Source organism: Lipophrys pholis, assembly GCF_963383615.2.
Source record: "Lipophrys pholis genome assembly, chromosome: 20".
NCBI lineage: Eukaryota > Metazoa > Chordata > Actinopteri > Blenniiformes > Blenniidae > Lipophrys > Lipophrys pholis.
In genome coordinates this window covers 11,974,847-11,992,129 of record NC_137648.1, presented here as the reverse complement: position 1 = coordinate 11,992,129, position 17,283 = coordinate 11,974,847, and the positions used below count along the sequence as shown (strand labels likewise).

General features: G+C 42.0%; 1 protein-coding gene across 1 annotated transcript; it reads right to left on the bottom strand.

The window, feature by feature from the left end:
• Positions 1–7,059: 7,059 nt before the first annotated feature.
• Positions 7,060–15,471, bottom strand: insig1 (insulin induced gene 1). Its single transcript, XM_080489312.1, has 7 exons — positions 15,374–15,471; positions 14,828–15,176; positions 14,396–14,749; positions 13,079–13,203; positions 12,123–12,289; positions 11,222–11,321; positions 7,060–9,299 (listed from the first exon to the last, which is right to left on the bottom strand). Exons 2-7 carry the CDS (start codon positions 14,877–14,879, stop codon positions 9,270–9,272), a joined length of 828 nt encoding a protein of 275 aa, XP_080345438.1. The 5' UTR covers positions 14,880–15,176; positions 15,374–15,471; the 3' UTR covers positions 7,060–9,269.
• Positions 15,472–17,283: the final 1,812 nt, after the last annotated feature.

Sequence of the window (17,283 nt, the reverse complement as noted above, 5' to 3'; positions counted from 1 at the left end):
TTTTTCCTGGGTTTTTAATAGTTTTTTTTTTCTTTTAATGTCAAAAAAGTAAGGGCACTCGAAACACTCCGGGATTTATCTGCATCTTTTTCTTTTTTCTTTTCTTTTTTTCTTAGAAAAACTATTTTCAAAGAAGTTTTTCGGTTACTGATGAGACCCAGAATACACGGAAAACATTTTGGCTCATAAATGAAGACAGCTTACAACATTTCTTGCAAAATCAACTTTAGACAATGTGCATTGTGCTATTTTGTGGCAGATGATTATTTGACGTGTGCACTTCTCACCGACACTTGGAGACCCAATTATAAAATCTAGTTTAAAAAAACAAACATATAAAGTAGATAAATGATGGGGGCTAACGCCCAATCGACAGACAAGATTCACCATGTTAATGAACTCTTGTAGAAAGAACGCACAATAATATTAAACAAGTACGACATTCATAACGTTTCTGTTATCTTGAAGCAGAAGCAGCCACTTATTGCACACATTTGGACGCGTATACACCCTCAAAGTCCTAAAATTGAAATCCAGTTCATCTGGGGTTAACTGGTGAAATAATCTTTAATTATTTAACTTAACATAACTCGAAAGTTACTTTTGGGGAGAGATCACCGCATTAATGAATATGGAGATTTTCCTTTTAGCAGTGGGTAAAGACAACAGCTGAATTTTAGATAGAAATTAAATGATATAAATATGCAAAGATTCTTACAAGAGATATCGAAGGTCTGTAGGAATAACTGCGTGAAAAGAACGTCTTTCACCAGACCACGTTGGTTCAGAGGCTATTAATTGTCGCTGTGCTGACATGAAAAGGTTTGGAAACAAAATAGAGTTTGTAGACGGAAAACGAGGAATTCACTAAATTGTATGTGTGAGCAGGATTTCCTCTTCCACTTCTTTGCGTTTTATCGTGGGAGTGGCACTTGTTATTCTCATGTAAAAACAACAACAACAACAACACCGTGTGTAAGTCATGAAAATATCGTGTTTCTCTCGTGTTTCCTACAGAAACCGTCTGAAAACTCCTGACACCCAACTGGTGTTTGGCCTGCAGCCTCCCTGACGCACTGGAGTTTGCAGCTGGCCTGCAGGGATTCTCACAAAGTCCCTACGTCTTACTTGTGACAGTAAAGAATGAAGTGCACGTGGTGGCTATTTCTGCTGCGTTAATGGGTTTACATTCTCAGTCATACAGAACAAATAAGCTACTGCATGGGGGAAGGGGGGGGGGGGGGGGGGGCAGGTTAGTTTGAGAGGGACCGCAGGGGGCATTTAAGAATGAAAGTGTCCTCAATAGAAAAGCCAGTGTAATGTAAAAAAGCAGGGTGGAAAAAAAAATAAATAAGAGAGAGATCTGATCCACCTGATCCCCAGTGACCCCATACCCGGTTCTGCTCGGTGGGCCCCAAACGTTTTTGGTCACCTGGTGCGGGTCACTCGGAAGGCTTTGCGGGGTTTGGATTGTCGGCGTGCCTCGTGCACCTGTCCCGCGTGGGGAAGGCGGGACAAGTGGAGGAACAGGTGAAAAGCACTTGTTACAGAAGAGCCTGTCATCTTCAGAGCAAGTGTGCGCAAAACAGGTACAGTGCCGTTCAGTGTGTTCAAGGTTTTCTAATCGTCGTCGTCATCACCGATTCACAAGTTTTACTTTGAATGAAGTTTTTCTAATTTCTTATGTCTCGTTTCATGTCGAACTTTCTTCTAAGTGCAAGAAACAATTCGTGTTATGTCTCAGGGTCCAGCTTGCAACTTTAATTATAGTGTGAAGAGGTCAGTCATAAGCGGTGATCCGACCCCTTCTCCCTGTGTGGCATCGCGCCCTGCGCCGTTAAACTCGCCAAAATAGTGCCGGACTCCCCTGAACGCGCCATGTGCCACACAGTCCCTTTCACCCCCCGTGCACCTGAGTTGTTTTTACCCCCCAAGGAGGCGGATATGTTGTGAATTTGTCACTTATCGGGGGCAACGGGGTTTGTCAAAGGGCATTTTTAGGCGCAATAACTTTCCCAGATGGTTTCCAGCCTGCCAACTTTGTGCGTCTCTCAGCAGCGGAGTGAATCGCCAGCGCGCCTGTTGCTCGAAATATGCCTGCGCCTACTAATGAAGGACTAATTAAAACATGACAAACATCGACCTTTAGTGCATCGTAAGCAGGACTGCAAGCGTGAGTTACATTGTGCTAATTAAACCCCCACTTTGACTGCATCCAGTAGGTGACGTGGCACATAATTCCTTCCATGCGTGTCCTCGAGGCTGATCAAATCTGGTGTGATAATAAACATGAAGAGCCACACGACAAGGGGGGTTGGATTTATAGGACTCTTAAAAAACGTCAGTCATAATTTCTTATACAGCAACCCTTTACGTTAATATGGGAAAGGCGCGATCTCCGGACGAATTTTGCAACAGCAACTTCACAGAAAACCTCTTTTACTTCCACTCATTGATTGAACCTGAACATATGTTTAAAGATATGTCTAAACACCATTTGTAGGACCTTTTATGTAGATAAATTATGTGAGGATTTCAAACTTTTGGAAATGTTTTTCAGCATGCTTTGTGAAATCTGTGTAATTTTGTTCAGTTCAAAACAGATTTGAATACACAAAAGAATAATAATGATATTCACTATTATTCATTTAAAAAGAATTCCCCAGGCATAACCTTTCTAAAAAGTTTCCAAATATTGTTAAGGTTATTCATGTGCTTCATTTACACAATCTAAGGAAGGCAATTGTTTTCTGATCTTGAAGAGTATCCTGTCATATCTAATTCTTCTATTGCAGTGGATCAAACAAATAAGAAATAGACACAGATATTGATCCATCCATTCATCTTCGATACCTGCTTTAGCCTGAGCAGTGTTTGCCGGGTAGATATTGACCCACAGTGTGATTTTTCTTTTTAGCCTTAGACTGTGTTTGTGGAGTTTTTTTTTTTCGTGCTGTCTGCCTCTCAGGATCTATCTTGCAATGGAAATGCTCACCTTGATTTATTCCATCAGCATTTATTCAGCTGTTGTTATTATTATTATTATTACCCTGGTCGATTTACAGAGTCTGATCTGAGGTGTAAGATGCACTGGGTGTGTTTAATTTACACTGGGACAGATTTGTTTGGATGGCATGCATAATGTGTCATCACCTGAGGTTTATGCTGTCATTTTATTATTGTCCTGCGGAGGAAGGAGAGGAATCAACACGAAAGGCACATGAGGCTGAGCATGCTGACTGAACTGATAAATCCCACATGACATGATCTGTTGTTTACACTTTTAAAGATGATTCTGTATTAGTCTGTTCTGTGGCTTTTTATGGAGGTGGTTTCAGTTTGTTGTGATTTTTTATTTATTTATTTTTTTAACCAGAGCACCGGAGGGATGACCAACCAAAAAGTGTGAATTACAGCTTCCAAAATGAGTAAATGGGGGCAAAGGCGTGACCGGATCATTTCACCCTCAGACAGGGATAGGCCGAGAAGGCAGTGAGCAGCCAGAGACTGCCATTTGAATGGGATCTGAGAGGTAATTTGAGCTAAAATGGAGTCCACTTCTGAGCCACTCTCTCGGCCCCCCCATGGCATCCACTGTAATTCATTATTCCTGGCCAGCACTGAGAGAGGCAATGAGTGAGGGCAGAGGACAAGAGTGGACCCTGCTCTGGTGTAATGAAGACTCAGTAGACCTAAACGGCTTACACACACACACACACACACACACACACACACACACACACACACACACACACACACACACACACACACACACACACACACACACACACACACACACACACACACACACACACACACACACACACACACACACACACACACACACACACACAAATCTTTCATTATATATCACAGAGAGCAGGACATTAATGCCACTGAAGACCTTTTGGCAGAGAAATAAGAGTGTGCAATGATTTTCTCCGCACTCAATCCATTTCAGTGACCTTTTCTATCATGCATGTGACTCTGCCCGGCTCACTGCACTGTGAGATAAATATTCCAAAAATATTACCCCTGCCACTGTTTAATAATTTATCTTTCCAAACCCAAAGTCATGTGTTTATTTTTCATCTTAATAAGCGTCAATAAATAAATGAAAAATAATTACTGATATGATTTGTTCTGAACATACAAAGTTTCAAACATATAGAGCTTATTACCCCAGACCAGTTAAATCATTCTCACTGTTTTGCTCTATAAAGAAGACAACCCTTGTTAATTTGGGTAAAACCAGTTGGGAGAAAAAGGTTAAACCTGCTGCTTAGCAAGACACTCCTGTTCCCTGTCTCTCCACTAGGGGTCCATAGATGGCATGTCCAGACAAGCTGAGAGGATAAATACTGTCATCTGGTGGTAACAAAAGCCATCACTACTGAACACAGCATTGTGTTGTAGCAGCTTGACTGTGTTGATGTAGTGTAATCTGTTGTGTTCTTTTCATCAACTTGCACTGCCACAAAGGAGTTTAACACACACCCCTTGTTTCTCACCCTTAAAGATACGTTACGTAGATGTGACTCACTGCAGTCCAGAAACACCAAGCAGCAGTTTAGCAGCGGAGACACAGCATGAATCAAAGCAGAGGCTGACTGGGTTTGATTTTAAACGCGTCTGACAGGCAGCCTAAGTTGACAGGAGCTCCTTCAGACAGGAAGTGCAGCACAGAGAGGCGTTCAGAGGGAGTCAGGCCACCAGCATTCAGGGAGGAGGACAGTCAGTCAGTCAGTCAGTCAGTCAGTGAGCTTCTGCAGGGGAAGCCAAGATGTACAGCATGCAAAGCTTCTGTTGTCAAAGTGAATGACACTGTTGAATTGTAACATGACATTGTTAATTCACATGCTCCAGTGTGTAGATGATTTATTTTTTTATTTTTTTAACGTGATCTTTATTGATACCGGTTAAGTTGTCATTGTCAGGAGAGACTCGTTAAAACAAAACTTTACATTCAGTGACTGAAGCAGGTGTCTCATGTTTGGCATATTCAATTATCATATGTTTCAGGCCCTGTTGGGGCTGATGGTGCAGAATGAGAGAAAGCTGTTTTTCCCTGTTATGAACGACGACATCCTAAAAGTGTAAGTTGTGGGGTATCATGCCAAGAATGGACTTATAGAGCAAGTTGCACCAATCTAAAAGTCTGCTTGCTCCCGCCAAGATGTTACAAGATAGATCCAAAGGCTTAGTTCTGCTCTCAGAATTTGCATTCAGTGGTGAAAAGGACTCACCTTTTTATGTCCTTTAAGGCTGAAATGTGTCTCTGGTGGTTCTGCTAACAATTCCTATTATTATGAAACCTCACAAGGAGGATTGACATAAAAGGAATTAGAAAATAATTTGTCCAGATTCGCTGTGATTGCCTGGAGCCAATCCCAGCTGATTTGGTGAGGCAGTGTATATAATGGACAGACCTCCAGTCTATCACAGTGATCAGTGTATGGAACCTTTACTAATTTCCAAGCTATTGCCCAATGCCGCTACGTCAGTCTTTATTGGGTATGCAAGGATTTCAGAGAACTGAAAAGTAAACGTAAACGGTACATGAAATGTAGTGCAGTAGAAACCCCAATATTTGATCTGTGCAGAGGTGGCAAAAGCTTCTGAACACCACAGAAATATAAAAATATTCCTCAGGTTACTTCCTACTGCTGGAAACAGCTGAGACGTTGTAAGGTAAAATACAATTAGTGTGCAAAAGTCTGAAAAAGTAATTTAGTCTTCTATTGCTTCTTAGGAAATCTCCCAAAGCCAAACATGTCTAGAAGTTCTGGGGCGACTCAACATGACAGAAGCAATTTCTAACTCATTTAAGAACAGGACAGGTTCTAAAGGCTGTGAAGTAAAAAAATAAATAAAGGGAACAAAATAACCCCCAAAATTGCATATTTGTGTGTAAAAAGTTGTTTAACTTTTGTTGTATTCGTGTTAACTGGCAGTTGAGTGACTGTAACAAATTAGAGGCCAAATGAGAGAATTTTAAACCTCACAAAAGGTGCAGCGAACAGACGAAAAGCAGTCTGCCGGCACAAACCTATGTATAGATGGCACAAATCAATAGATCAGATGGGCCCCGGCTTGTCTCCTTGCCTTGGAGGAAGGATGGGAAGACAATGATGGGAGAAGGGAGAGAGGGGGCGCTTTTGGCAATGAGGAGGCGCTCTAATGGAGTCTTTCAGTTTGCTGTGGCTGGAAATGAAAGGAGGTTGAAGCCTGGCCAATTATTCTGCCCGGCAAGAGTGAGACACTGAAAGCAGAGGGAGAACGAAGATGTGGCGTGTGGCGCTGGACCGCTGCCCCGAGAGGCATGAGGGGAAAAAGGAGATGGTTAGATAGATAGATAAGTAGAACAGATACATAGATGTATAGAGAGGCTCTCAGAATGAGGGGCTGATTCAGAATAGCCCTCAGATATTGGCCCCACTCCCAGAAATTTCCCCCAGTGCAAAAGGTTAACTGTCAGTCCCCCGCTAGGTATAAATAGAAGTCTGCCCTCCAGAAAGGCGTGTTCAGAGAGGGGGTAGACAGAGGAAGCAGGGGAGGGGGGGCAGTTCCTCATGATCCCTGTGACACATGGGGGGGGCGGAGGAGGGGGTGTTTACAGGGTTTTTGGGTGCGTAGGGGTGAGGGGCTCCTACAGAGAAGAGAGAAGACGCTGGCCAAAGATGTTATAATGGGTTCGGAGACTGACGGAGACCCGGGACAAAAGAGCCTCCTCATTTATTCAACTTAGCCGTGACAGCAGACACAACAAACGCCATCATCAGCGCCCCAGAAAGCCTCAGTGCAATTGAGCTGCGGCTCCACTTGACACCCAAATAAAGTCCGAGGGCTGTTGTTTTACCAAAAGCTAGAAAGACGTATAATTAGTGTGTAATAATCACTTCATACCGGATGTAAACCCAGTTTCAATAGTTCCCCATTTCTTTCCTCCTCATTAGCTTCAACACAGTGCCAAAGACATTATTCTTAACTCTTGTTCAAAAAAACCTCCTAATTTCTTAGTCCGGACCAATTTAAGAGTAGTGTTGACACAAAACCGGTACTTTCAAAGTGTTTTATTTTTCACTTAAATCCAAGATAGCAAAAACGATACACAGCTGAAATATCAAACACACAACGAAACTCTAAAACAAAACAGAAGGTGCTTCACCACCTCAAAAAATAAAGCTTCCTCTTCAGTTGAGCACACCTGAATGTGAACAGAGTCCATCTGAAATGACCTGCCACAACAAAGTATTTAAAAAAATAAATCAGGTTTCCTTCAGTAATGCTACTAAATGAGTTTGTTTGTTTTTCTCCTTAAAACTTTGACACAATACATCTTTTTCATGTCGTCTCTCTGGTGAGAGTCATTGGTTTTGACTCTGAAGGCATGTGATCTGACAAAAGTCTACAGAAAACAAAGATGTTATTGCTGTTTTTTTTTTTTTTCCAATGATCCACACTGCATATACTTACATGTTATCTGTTTTTTTTTTTAGCCTTTGTCAGAAATAATAAATAGAAAGAAAAAAAAAGGAATAATCGGCTCATGTATTGTCTGATTGCACTTAATCCTCTAGACCCCCGAAACACTAACAAACTGTAGGTCTAGTATGGTAATAATACCAGTCTGATTACATACACAAGCCATTATACATACAAGCAGTAATGTCATTATACAAATGATAAAACTAAACTGTTATAGTGACAAAAGCACTACATTCTATAATACACAGGCAATCACAGATTGCAAATCTTAAGTAATAACGTCCTACCCTCTCCATTAACAGGTGTATGTTCCCAAACTACCACCGCTAGTTTGAGGATACAACTATGAAGTGGAAAATGTGTCCGATCATTAAAGACGGAGGTCCGTTTCTATGGAAAACAAGTGGCCCGTTGAACACTTCAACACGAGGAGCCCCGGTTACAAAAGGTAAAAACACACTTGGGGGGGGGGGGGGGGGGGGGGGCGGGAGTATCTACTGGTTGTAGCACACCTCTAGTACATTCCGTCGCAGCGCGCTCCTTCTGGGTGGCTCCTTTCTGCCCTCCATACCCACATTGCCGGCATTTTTCTCAGTCCAAACGAATGCTTTGAGAACTTTCTTCCTCATTTTAAAAGAAACATTCTCATCGTTTGCCTGGAACTGATGTGAAACTGACAAAAACTAAAAATGTCTCAAGAGTGCTTCCTCAAAAGCAAAAACCAGGATCTGGCGATTCTGGGTGTCCGCTGGTAAATGTGACTTATCGTCACTGAGGAAATATAGCGGTGTGCATTGTGAGCCTCAGTTATCTTTAGATATACCGAGAGTCTTAGAAAAACTGGTTCACAAGTAACAAGCAGAAGCCGATTGGGAATAAACTGATTGGCACATCTTACATATTTCCTCTCTTCATTCAACTGTCATTCATAAAAAATTTAATAAAAAAAAAGACTTTGGGAAATGTTTTTTTCTTTCCTCTGAGATCTACATATAATCAGAACTTATTTTCATCAACTAAATTTGTTTTACTGCCAATTGGAGGCGTGTGTAGCTTTTCACACTGAATTTGACCGTCTTCGGTCTTAACAAGAAAGTAAACACTTTCTCCAAAGAACATCAAGATATTCATTTCAGGATGGGAAGAATCATTCGATATCAAGCAATGTATACATTTGGTTTTTGGGGGGGGGGGGGGTCTTTGAACACTTGCTGAATAAATACTTCAATTTGGTTTGATTGGGAACATACATCTCTCCCCGTGTCACTGAATACATTTCTGTATGAGAATGAATCCTCTCAAAACAGCATTTCCCTTTTTTGACCATACTATATTCATGCTACGTAGAAAAAACAAAAAAACAAAAGACAAAAACAGACACACCAGCCCCGTCATGTCCTCTCTTCTATGACCTGGAGACATTCACACTAAAGCACACATCCACTCCGTAAAAACAAACCCGTTGACTGTTCACTTCAAAAGAAGACCACAGAAAAGGCAAACTGTCCTCCCGCCTGCCGCGAAGAGAAGAGAGTCTTAATGCTGACGGAGTACAACCGAGGGCGGGAGGGAGAGGTGGTTTGGCCACAAGGAGGTGCGGAGGACGTGGCACGCGTAGAGGAGGGGCTTTTCTGATCTGCACTTTGTCATGACAACAAAGGATGGAGCCAAAAAAAACAACAAAAAACAAGAGTCCTTTTTCTCTTCATTCGACACATAACTGATCAGCGTTCATCCAGTTACTCGCTAGTGTTTCTCTCTGCTGGTCTGGAGTTCAGCCATCAGTCCATATGAGGTTTCTCAACACCACCCTGATGAGAGAAAAGATGTCTCGAGTTAGTAATACATCAAGTTGGTACAATAAAGAGAGATTGTTCCAGAATCGTTTCCAGGTAGACAGTTTATGACTGAACAGCTTTGACTTTTACAGTCGACACATGAATCACACATTAGTTTCAGTTTTACACAAACTCAAAGTTCCAGCTAAAATCAACCATTTAAAGACAAATTAAAGTTTTTTGTTTTTTTTCCAATGACTTTGTCATTGAAGCAAATTTAATCTTTCTCGGTTCCTTTTTTAATGTTTTTTTCCCCCCCATCATGTGAACATTTTGTACAGTATGTTTTGCTTGCTCAGCAAGATAAAGCTTGTAGTCATCAAGAAACAGTTTCAGTATATGCAGGGTTGTTCGTGTCGACAGTTTACACTGTTCAGTCACCGACTCCGAAAGACCACATCCGATTGTAACGTCGTAAAAATGATCAGGCAATTCACTTTACGGATAAAAGTTTGACAAAGATTGGATCTTCATATATTCTCTGAGTTTCTCCTGAACAGATTGCTCCACTGTAACTTGTTCAGTGCAGAAAAAAAAAACAAAGTCCTATCGCACAAAGAAGATTCCTTCCTGTCCATTTTAAATATGACCTTATGCGGGGGGAAAATGCTCAAATAAACCCACGAGTTGAGACTTGTGCCAACATTCCTCGGGCTTCATCACAAACAAAAACAACGAGTAGCAAATGACCCTCTGGTCAGCCGAGTCCTGACTGGCTCTGTGTCTCGGCACGACTGTGAAAAACAACAGCTCTTAATCTGCTTTCACGCTTTCACTGAGTCAAACTGAGGGAGTGACGGGACTGTTACTTTACAGACAGAATGAGGTGAGGCTTCTGGGCAGAAGCTTAATGGAGACATCAATGCTGACGTGATGGGATAATTATGAAGGACGGGGGCGTTTCAATGCTCTTTGCACAGAGTTAAACCGTCTGACAACGTTCTCTACTGCCATGTTTAGCTAAGCAGCAACAAATACAGAATGTGTGGAGCAAGGGAGTAGTTTTAAAGTCATTGTTTCATGTTTAAGTTTAGGCAAAGTGCAGCGACCGTGACACTGATCTACTGTGGTTTGGTACTCTGAGCAAATAAAGCAAGAGATTCACGGTGAACATGTGACGTTTACCAAGTTTCTACTGAAACACAGTACTACAGGAGTGATCCTGTTACTAGTTAAGGGAATAGTTTGTCGTAAAACAGAAAGTGAAAACAGTAGCAATAAACCCAAAGATTAAAAAGCGAGTGAATGTTTTTGAATTATATTTTAAACCAGTAAGAATCTAAACTTTGTGTCATGATCCACGTTATCCGACAAGATGTCCAATAACAAACAGGATTTGTTTTTTTTGTTTGTTTTTTTAAATCACAGAAACAAAAACAGTTGCTGAAGTTTTTGTAAAGCTATTTCTTGGGACATCACAACTTTGTTGCCATTTTGTCGGTAAAATAAATGAAGACGCTTACAAAATTGGCACATAAACTTGAGCAAAGTACAAACAATGCAGATCAAGGAAATAAGTTCTGTGTTTAAAGACAAACCCTGTCATTCTTGGCGGGGTTAATTGGTTGGTACAGACTGGATATGCACTGATAAAACAGCATGTGGTCATATGATTCAACATATAGAAACATCCATATACGAGTCTGATCCCTTAATTAAAAAAAAAAAAAAAAAAAAAAAAAAAGATCTCCGTCTTGCATGTTTTAGTCGACACTCTGCTTCAACGCACCTCGTTTCAATCACAGAGCTTCGCCAAATAACAAGCTTTAATCTAAAATTAGGGTGTGTTGTTGCACACAGGCATCTGAAACACGCGGGTCAGTGGTACTTCAGGACCAGGCACAGACAAACGCTGGGTTAGACTGGAACAGATTATAAATAGTAGCAGACTTTACCATAGCCAGCTGGCGTCCTATGTTACCCACAGTAACACCGCCCGAGAAGAATATGCACGGGAGCCAGGAGCGCACATACAAGAAGTCTGGAGACGTATACCTGAAAAGGAAAGAGAACAAGACAAAAAAATTTTTTTTTAAATTTAAAATAGTTTTGAGTTGCTCACAAGGTTAAGACAGAGAAGAAGCTTCCTGTACATCTTCTGGCCTCGGAGGCAGAATGACAACAAAAATTCCCAACAGACATCATGTAACTAGTTACAGCTTTCCCAGTTGAACTTCATTTTAATGCGCGCACAAATTCCAGGTACAGTTTTAGTCTTTGTGTTTACAGACTGAACTAGTATACTCTTCACCATTAGAGCTACTAAACAGTACTTAATAATACCTTTACTAAGTATTCCATGCCTACTTTTACTCTTTTTTTTGTCCACAGTGTGTGTTGTTTTCATCCCATGCATCCTTTTGTCATGATACCACCTCTGCTGTCATTCCTTTTGTTGAGATGCCAATAATACATATTCAGACACTCTGTAAATGACCTATAAAGTCACAGTAATTATCTCTGGTGGGCACCGGTAGCTCATCTGAGCTGCAGTTTCTGATGGTACTCCAGTGATGTGGGCGGGTGGGGACATTGGCTCTATCACAACACTTCAGGGCTTCCTGTCATATGTCACTTTTGTTTTTGATAGCAGGCAGGACAGGTATTTCCAGCTTCTTCTACTTCCTTGAAGTCAGAAATTGCGTTTATACCAGTAGTTGCAGGACTAAACACTCACACAAGGCAGCAGTGTTTTCGTCGGTGCCACATTAGAACAACCACCACACCTTTCATCTCAGTTTACTTTCTTCCAAAGACAAACACAATTGTGAAAAGCGTCTCCGTAGAAAAACTCACTGGTAAACGCCGTTGTATACCAGCAGCTGCGTGAACACCGTGGCTAAGACGGCGGTGGTGATGCCCAGGCCAAAGCCGCTCCTGGACCGGTCGAAGGTCCACCACAGTCCCAGGGACAGGGCTGCCAGCGTGAGGGACAGCTGCACATTGTTGTCGAAGTCTAGTTTCTGGGTTACATGACGTTGAGGACAAAGTGTATGACATTGACGCGCGGCAGGTTCTTTCTCAAATATTTGCCAACAGAAGTGGATAACGTTACGAAAAGTTGCAGTCACGTACGACTATTGTGACCGTACTGAAGTTGAACTCTCGCAGGTAACAGGACTGTTGGAAAAATGTCTTTACTGTGTTACTTTTAACTGCAACTGGCTGAATTGTTAACAGCAGGAATGTGATTCACTTTACCGGTGTTAAATAGCCACATTCAAACTACATTTCTCTGAAAAACAGTAAGGTGCATACAAAACAAAAAGGAATTTTCTGTTAAAACGATAAGTATACTGCAGCTTAAAAAGGTTGTACGCAGTTACACAGTAGAAATTATGCTTAAGTCAGAGTAAAATTACTTATACTGAAAAAATTGCAAGTACCCAATAAAAGAGCATTTAACCATGAAAAAAGTATTTTTAATTTGTTACTTTCTATTCCTGCTTCATGTCAAAGTAACTTTGGATATTCTGTAAATAATAAAACCACAGGCCAATTATTATCAGACTGTTGCGGCTTATTTGGTGGAGAAGGCCGTCTTCCGATATCAAGGTTGGAAGTTTGATTCCCCATGGCAACATAACCATGTGATGAAGTGTTTCTGGCGAAGACAGTGTAGTTGCTCCGCTTATGGTAATGATTGCCATTAGTGTGTGTGAGTGAGTGAGTGAGCACACAAGTACATTTACTAGTTCCCCCCCCAAAAAGATTTCTGAATCAACAATTGCATCTCGTTTGTGAAAGGATACAGCACTGGCGTGGTTGATGCCGACGAACACTGCGATACACCTCATGACGCTGGCCCACTCCCTCTTGAATTTGTGCGGCTCTCCCAAATGGCTGTCGAGGCAAGGATACAGCAAACCGACCACCGCTGCAAAAGAGAAACAAACGGGACTCAATTATACAAGATAAGCAGACACACAGTGGGAAAAAGCTCCGGTCATACAGCTGCTCTGACAAACTTTTTGCTGAAAATGCATTTCCAGCGGTAGTGACTCATTTATACACTTACAACATGCTCAAATCTCTTGGTAAAACAACATAATTGATACCAATATGTCCAGAGTGTGTTGAGCCGTTGAACCATTGGGTTTTGGTTTTAATGTCTGGTTTTCATAAACTAAATATTCATCACTTTTCCTTCTTTTTCATCAGTTGCTTTTGGCTACAGCCGGTCTTTTGTGTGATGAGAAGAGTTCAGATTAGTTTGTAAAGTCATGATACACTAGTATTTCAATCTATATTTAAAAAATAAAAGTTCTGACAAGAAAAAACGTGTCTCATAAAGACCTGTCAATCAAAAAGTGTGTTCTGCACATTTCAGTTAATTAAATTGTTCTAGGTAATAAATGCATGCAGTTTCCATGATCACAAAGTAAACTAGTAACATAGTGCTGGCATTGAGCGGTCTTGAGTGAAATAAAGACGTTTCTGTTCGGTTTCTGTTTTGTTTTCCTGCCCTGCAGTCCATGAGGGCGAATCCTAATGCAGCCCCCCCCTTTCCTCGCCTCTTACTCACTTCCGGGTTCTTGGCCTTAATGGCACCGCCCCCTCAGCTCACCCGTTATGACATCAGCCAATCAGAGCACAGCTAAACTCGAATCCGGCTGTTGCGGCCAATCAGAGCGCGAGAAACATTACCAGCCATATCAAATGAGTTTGTTTTTCTTTAATAACCAGACAAAACCATCAGGACTTGTTTATCCTGAGAGGAAAGCTTACATAAGAGCTACAAAAAGAAAGTCAAGTGATGATCTATGGCCTGTTGATCATACAAATTAGCATTTATAAAAAAAAGTTTCAATGCTGCTCTGAAACTGCATTATTTTGGTGCTGACTTTGTATCTGTGGGTCTATCAATGTCAGATTTCTTATTTTAACAGCTTTATTTGACAGGATCACTTTATAAGAAAGAAGGCTGCTGCAGCGGTTTAACCCCTCCCCACTCTGCATGCCTTTGTCCCCAAAACATGACCCGCAAACTCGTGAAAACCTGCATCAAACTGCACAAAAACAAAACTCCCCACAACACCGCGTTTCACTGAGGTCGATCGACCACTCACCGGCCCCGGTTCCACAACACGGCGGGATCCACCAGGCGGACGAAAACAAAGTAGTCATGACCTCCTCTGGAAACAGGGTGACGTGTCTCTGGATCTGCAGCAGGTTGAGCACCAGGGCGAGGAAGACCCCCACCGCGAAGAGGACCAGACCCCGGCGGATCAGGTTGGCCGTCCGGACGTCGTGCAGCGAGCCGTAGGCATTGCCGAGCACCGAGGCGAGGATGGACATCATCTCCTCGGCTTTGGACGCCAGCCAGGTCGCTCCGGAGGAAGAGTGCTTGGTCTCAGCCTGGGATGATGAACAGGAGCAGCTCCAGCAGTGGTCGTCTAGCCGAGACATTTGGCACTTTGTGGCTGGAGGGAGGAAACGAGCCATTTACACACATGCAGCGGGTCTGAATGAGCGAGGAGGTTGTAAATCCTAATCCTCACCTTGATCTCCAGACGTCTTCGGTGTCTGGTGCAGACAGAAAGCTCTCCTCATCCAAGTGATCCCACCTCCTTGTTTTCTTTTTCTTTCTCTGTAACACACGCGCCGCGATCACGTTGTTGGTTCACCTCATGGTTTGACACACTCACACACACACACACACACACTGCTTGCACCGCGCGCGCAGGGCTCATATCAGCCAGGTCCGCGGCTTCCTCTGCGGAAAACAATCACAGCTGTGTCGGGTGAGGCTCAGCAGCCAATGAGAGCGCGGCGGCCGATATGACGTGACGGCCACGCGACCGCCCCCTCGTCCGGGACTGACGCGCCAACCAGGAGGCTGTAGAGGAGCTGAAGTGAAAGTGGAAACAGAGAACTGCTTTAAATGGCAGGAAACATATGCAAGTTTTAGTACGAGGAGCTTCTGGAAGGCTAAAATTAAACCTGCATTCATGCAGGATGTTATAAGACTCAGGCAGGGGTGGGCTGGTAGAGGAGCAAGCATGGGCACAAAGTCACTTTAAACTCTCAGGCAGATAGTTGCTTACCTTAAAAATGTTATTCACCAGACTGGTTCTCTCTTGGAAGTTAAACTCCACAGTTTTTCTCTTTCAATATACACCTGCAGGTCACACATTCACGAGCCAACTCTTTCCACCTGCGCCGGTGCTCTTATATAGACAGCTGAGAAATGGGGTTAGTGGCACAACCTTTTTTTTCCCCACCTGATGTTTTTGCAGAATTTGAACTCTTGCCACAGTTTGGTGGAGGTGTGGTTAGGAAGGAGGCTCTGGAAGGCATGTACAGTCACTGCACGTCAGCCAGCGATAATGTCAATGAAGAAAGGTTCAATGCTCCGATGACACAGTCTTTCATGGACTGACAACAACATGGAAACATGTTTTGCAAGAATGCGTTTGACCCAGCCACCAGGCCGGCCAGAGGACAGCCTGATCGTAAGCTCCTGGCTGGGCCATTGCATAAGTGCAGCACAAAAACAAAAAGGCCCTGCATGGTTTGGTGCTGTCTGTGCCCGAGGGTACGTGGAACATAACTCAACCACACCTGCAAACCCACATGTAAATGCAAAGTCAGTCATCAAGTGATTCTGAGTTGTTTATCCAAGGAGACAGTCATTTTCACATTAACTGTAAAAAAACCAAAAAAAAAACCAAAAACACAACAAACATAAAAAACAACAACCTCATATCAGCCTCTGGCATTTTGTAGAAAGCAGTACCATGGATTAATCTTTTCCAAACATGCAAATTCCCTTGGAAAATTTAGTGATGCTTCATGACCTACAGCACATTTGGCAAACAGAAACTGAAAGCGTATCAATCAGATAGCATTTCTTTTCAATTAGCTTTAATTAAGATTCTCATTTGGTGTAATTAACTGTGCTATTGATGTCCCAGGGTATTATAGTCATTTGTTTTTTTTTTGGCAATTACACCCAGCTTAAATGCAAAACTGAAAATGAGATTTGCTCCCAAAAAAATGAGGGTGTGACGTGAGGCCTGGTTTATGGTTGTCACCCATTGTTCAGCTTCAAAGTTTTGACCCAACTGCTAAATTTATCTCTTCTGGTTAAGGCTGATTTGAGGTGCCATGTGAATGAAAACAATGCCCCATTTCTCAGTTTTTTTTTTTTTAATTATTTTTGTTAAAAAAAAAAAACAACTTTTTTTTTCTAAGACGTGGAGACTCTGCAGGCACACAACTGACTCTTAAGCCATTCCAAAGATTTGGTTTGAGGGGATGGGTTTGTCCACCGCTTTGGATGGATTGGCATGAAATTTTGTGAAAGCATTCATTGTCTCCAAAGTAGGGCAAGTCATAATGACTTTTACTCTATCATCACAAGTAGGTCAAAATTGTTCTCTTATCCAGTTAAATGTGTATTAGCATCATTTTAATAATCTGGCACACAGTTTGTGTTTATACAATCCATGGAAGAAATAGATAAGTGGAGAGACTGTCATGGTCCCCCCCGACACTTCCTTTTGTACCCACTTTATCACTTGTGCATGTGAGCATAGCATTCTCACAATAAACAACACTGCAATTTAAACACAAGAATTAAAAAATAAGCCAAAAATGATTATGACGATGACCTTAAAAATCAAGGGCGGCGTGGAGGTGGAGTGGTTCGCGCTCCTATCTCACTGCAAAAATATTCCCACTTAGAGTTCAGGGTTGAATATGATGAAAATCCATTTCAGATATGTAGATCATAGCAGTTTGTTTTAACAGATGTACATATACACACACTTATATAAACAGTTCATGCATTCCTAGAGCTAGGGTATACATATAGGTCATCATACAACAATGATGTGCAATGTCAGAAAAGATCTTTTCTAACATAAACTCTCTCATACCACACAAACTCCCCAACAGAAATCACTCCAAGTTTGTTGCCTCAGTGTCCAAGTCTGGTCTAAATAGTCTCAAT

What these genes read in the sequence shown, in the direction of transcription:
- insig1 (XM_080489312.1), bottom strand. Translation starts at nt 14,879, where the DNA reads ATGAGGAGAGCTTTCTGTCTGCACCAGACACCGAAGACGTCTGGAGAT. An exon ending in GCATCAACCACGCCAGTGCT is followed by an intron (nt 12,290 to 13,078) that starts GTATCCTTTCAC and finishes CATGTAACCCAG; the next exon opens with AAACTAGACTTCGACAACAA. An exon ending in GTATACAACGGCGTTTACCA is followed by an intron (nt 11,322 to 12,122) that starts GTGAGTTTTTCT and finishes TTTCCTTTTCAG; the next exon opens with GTATACGTCTCCAGACTTCT.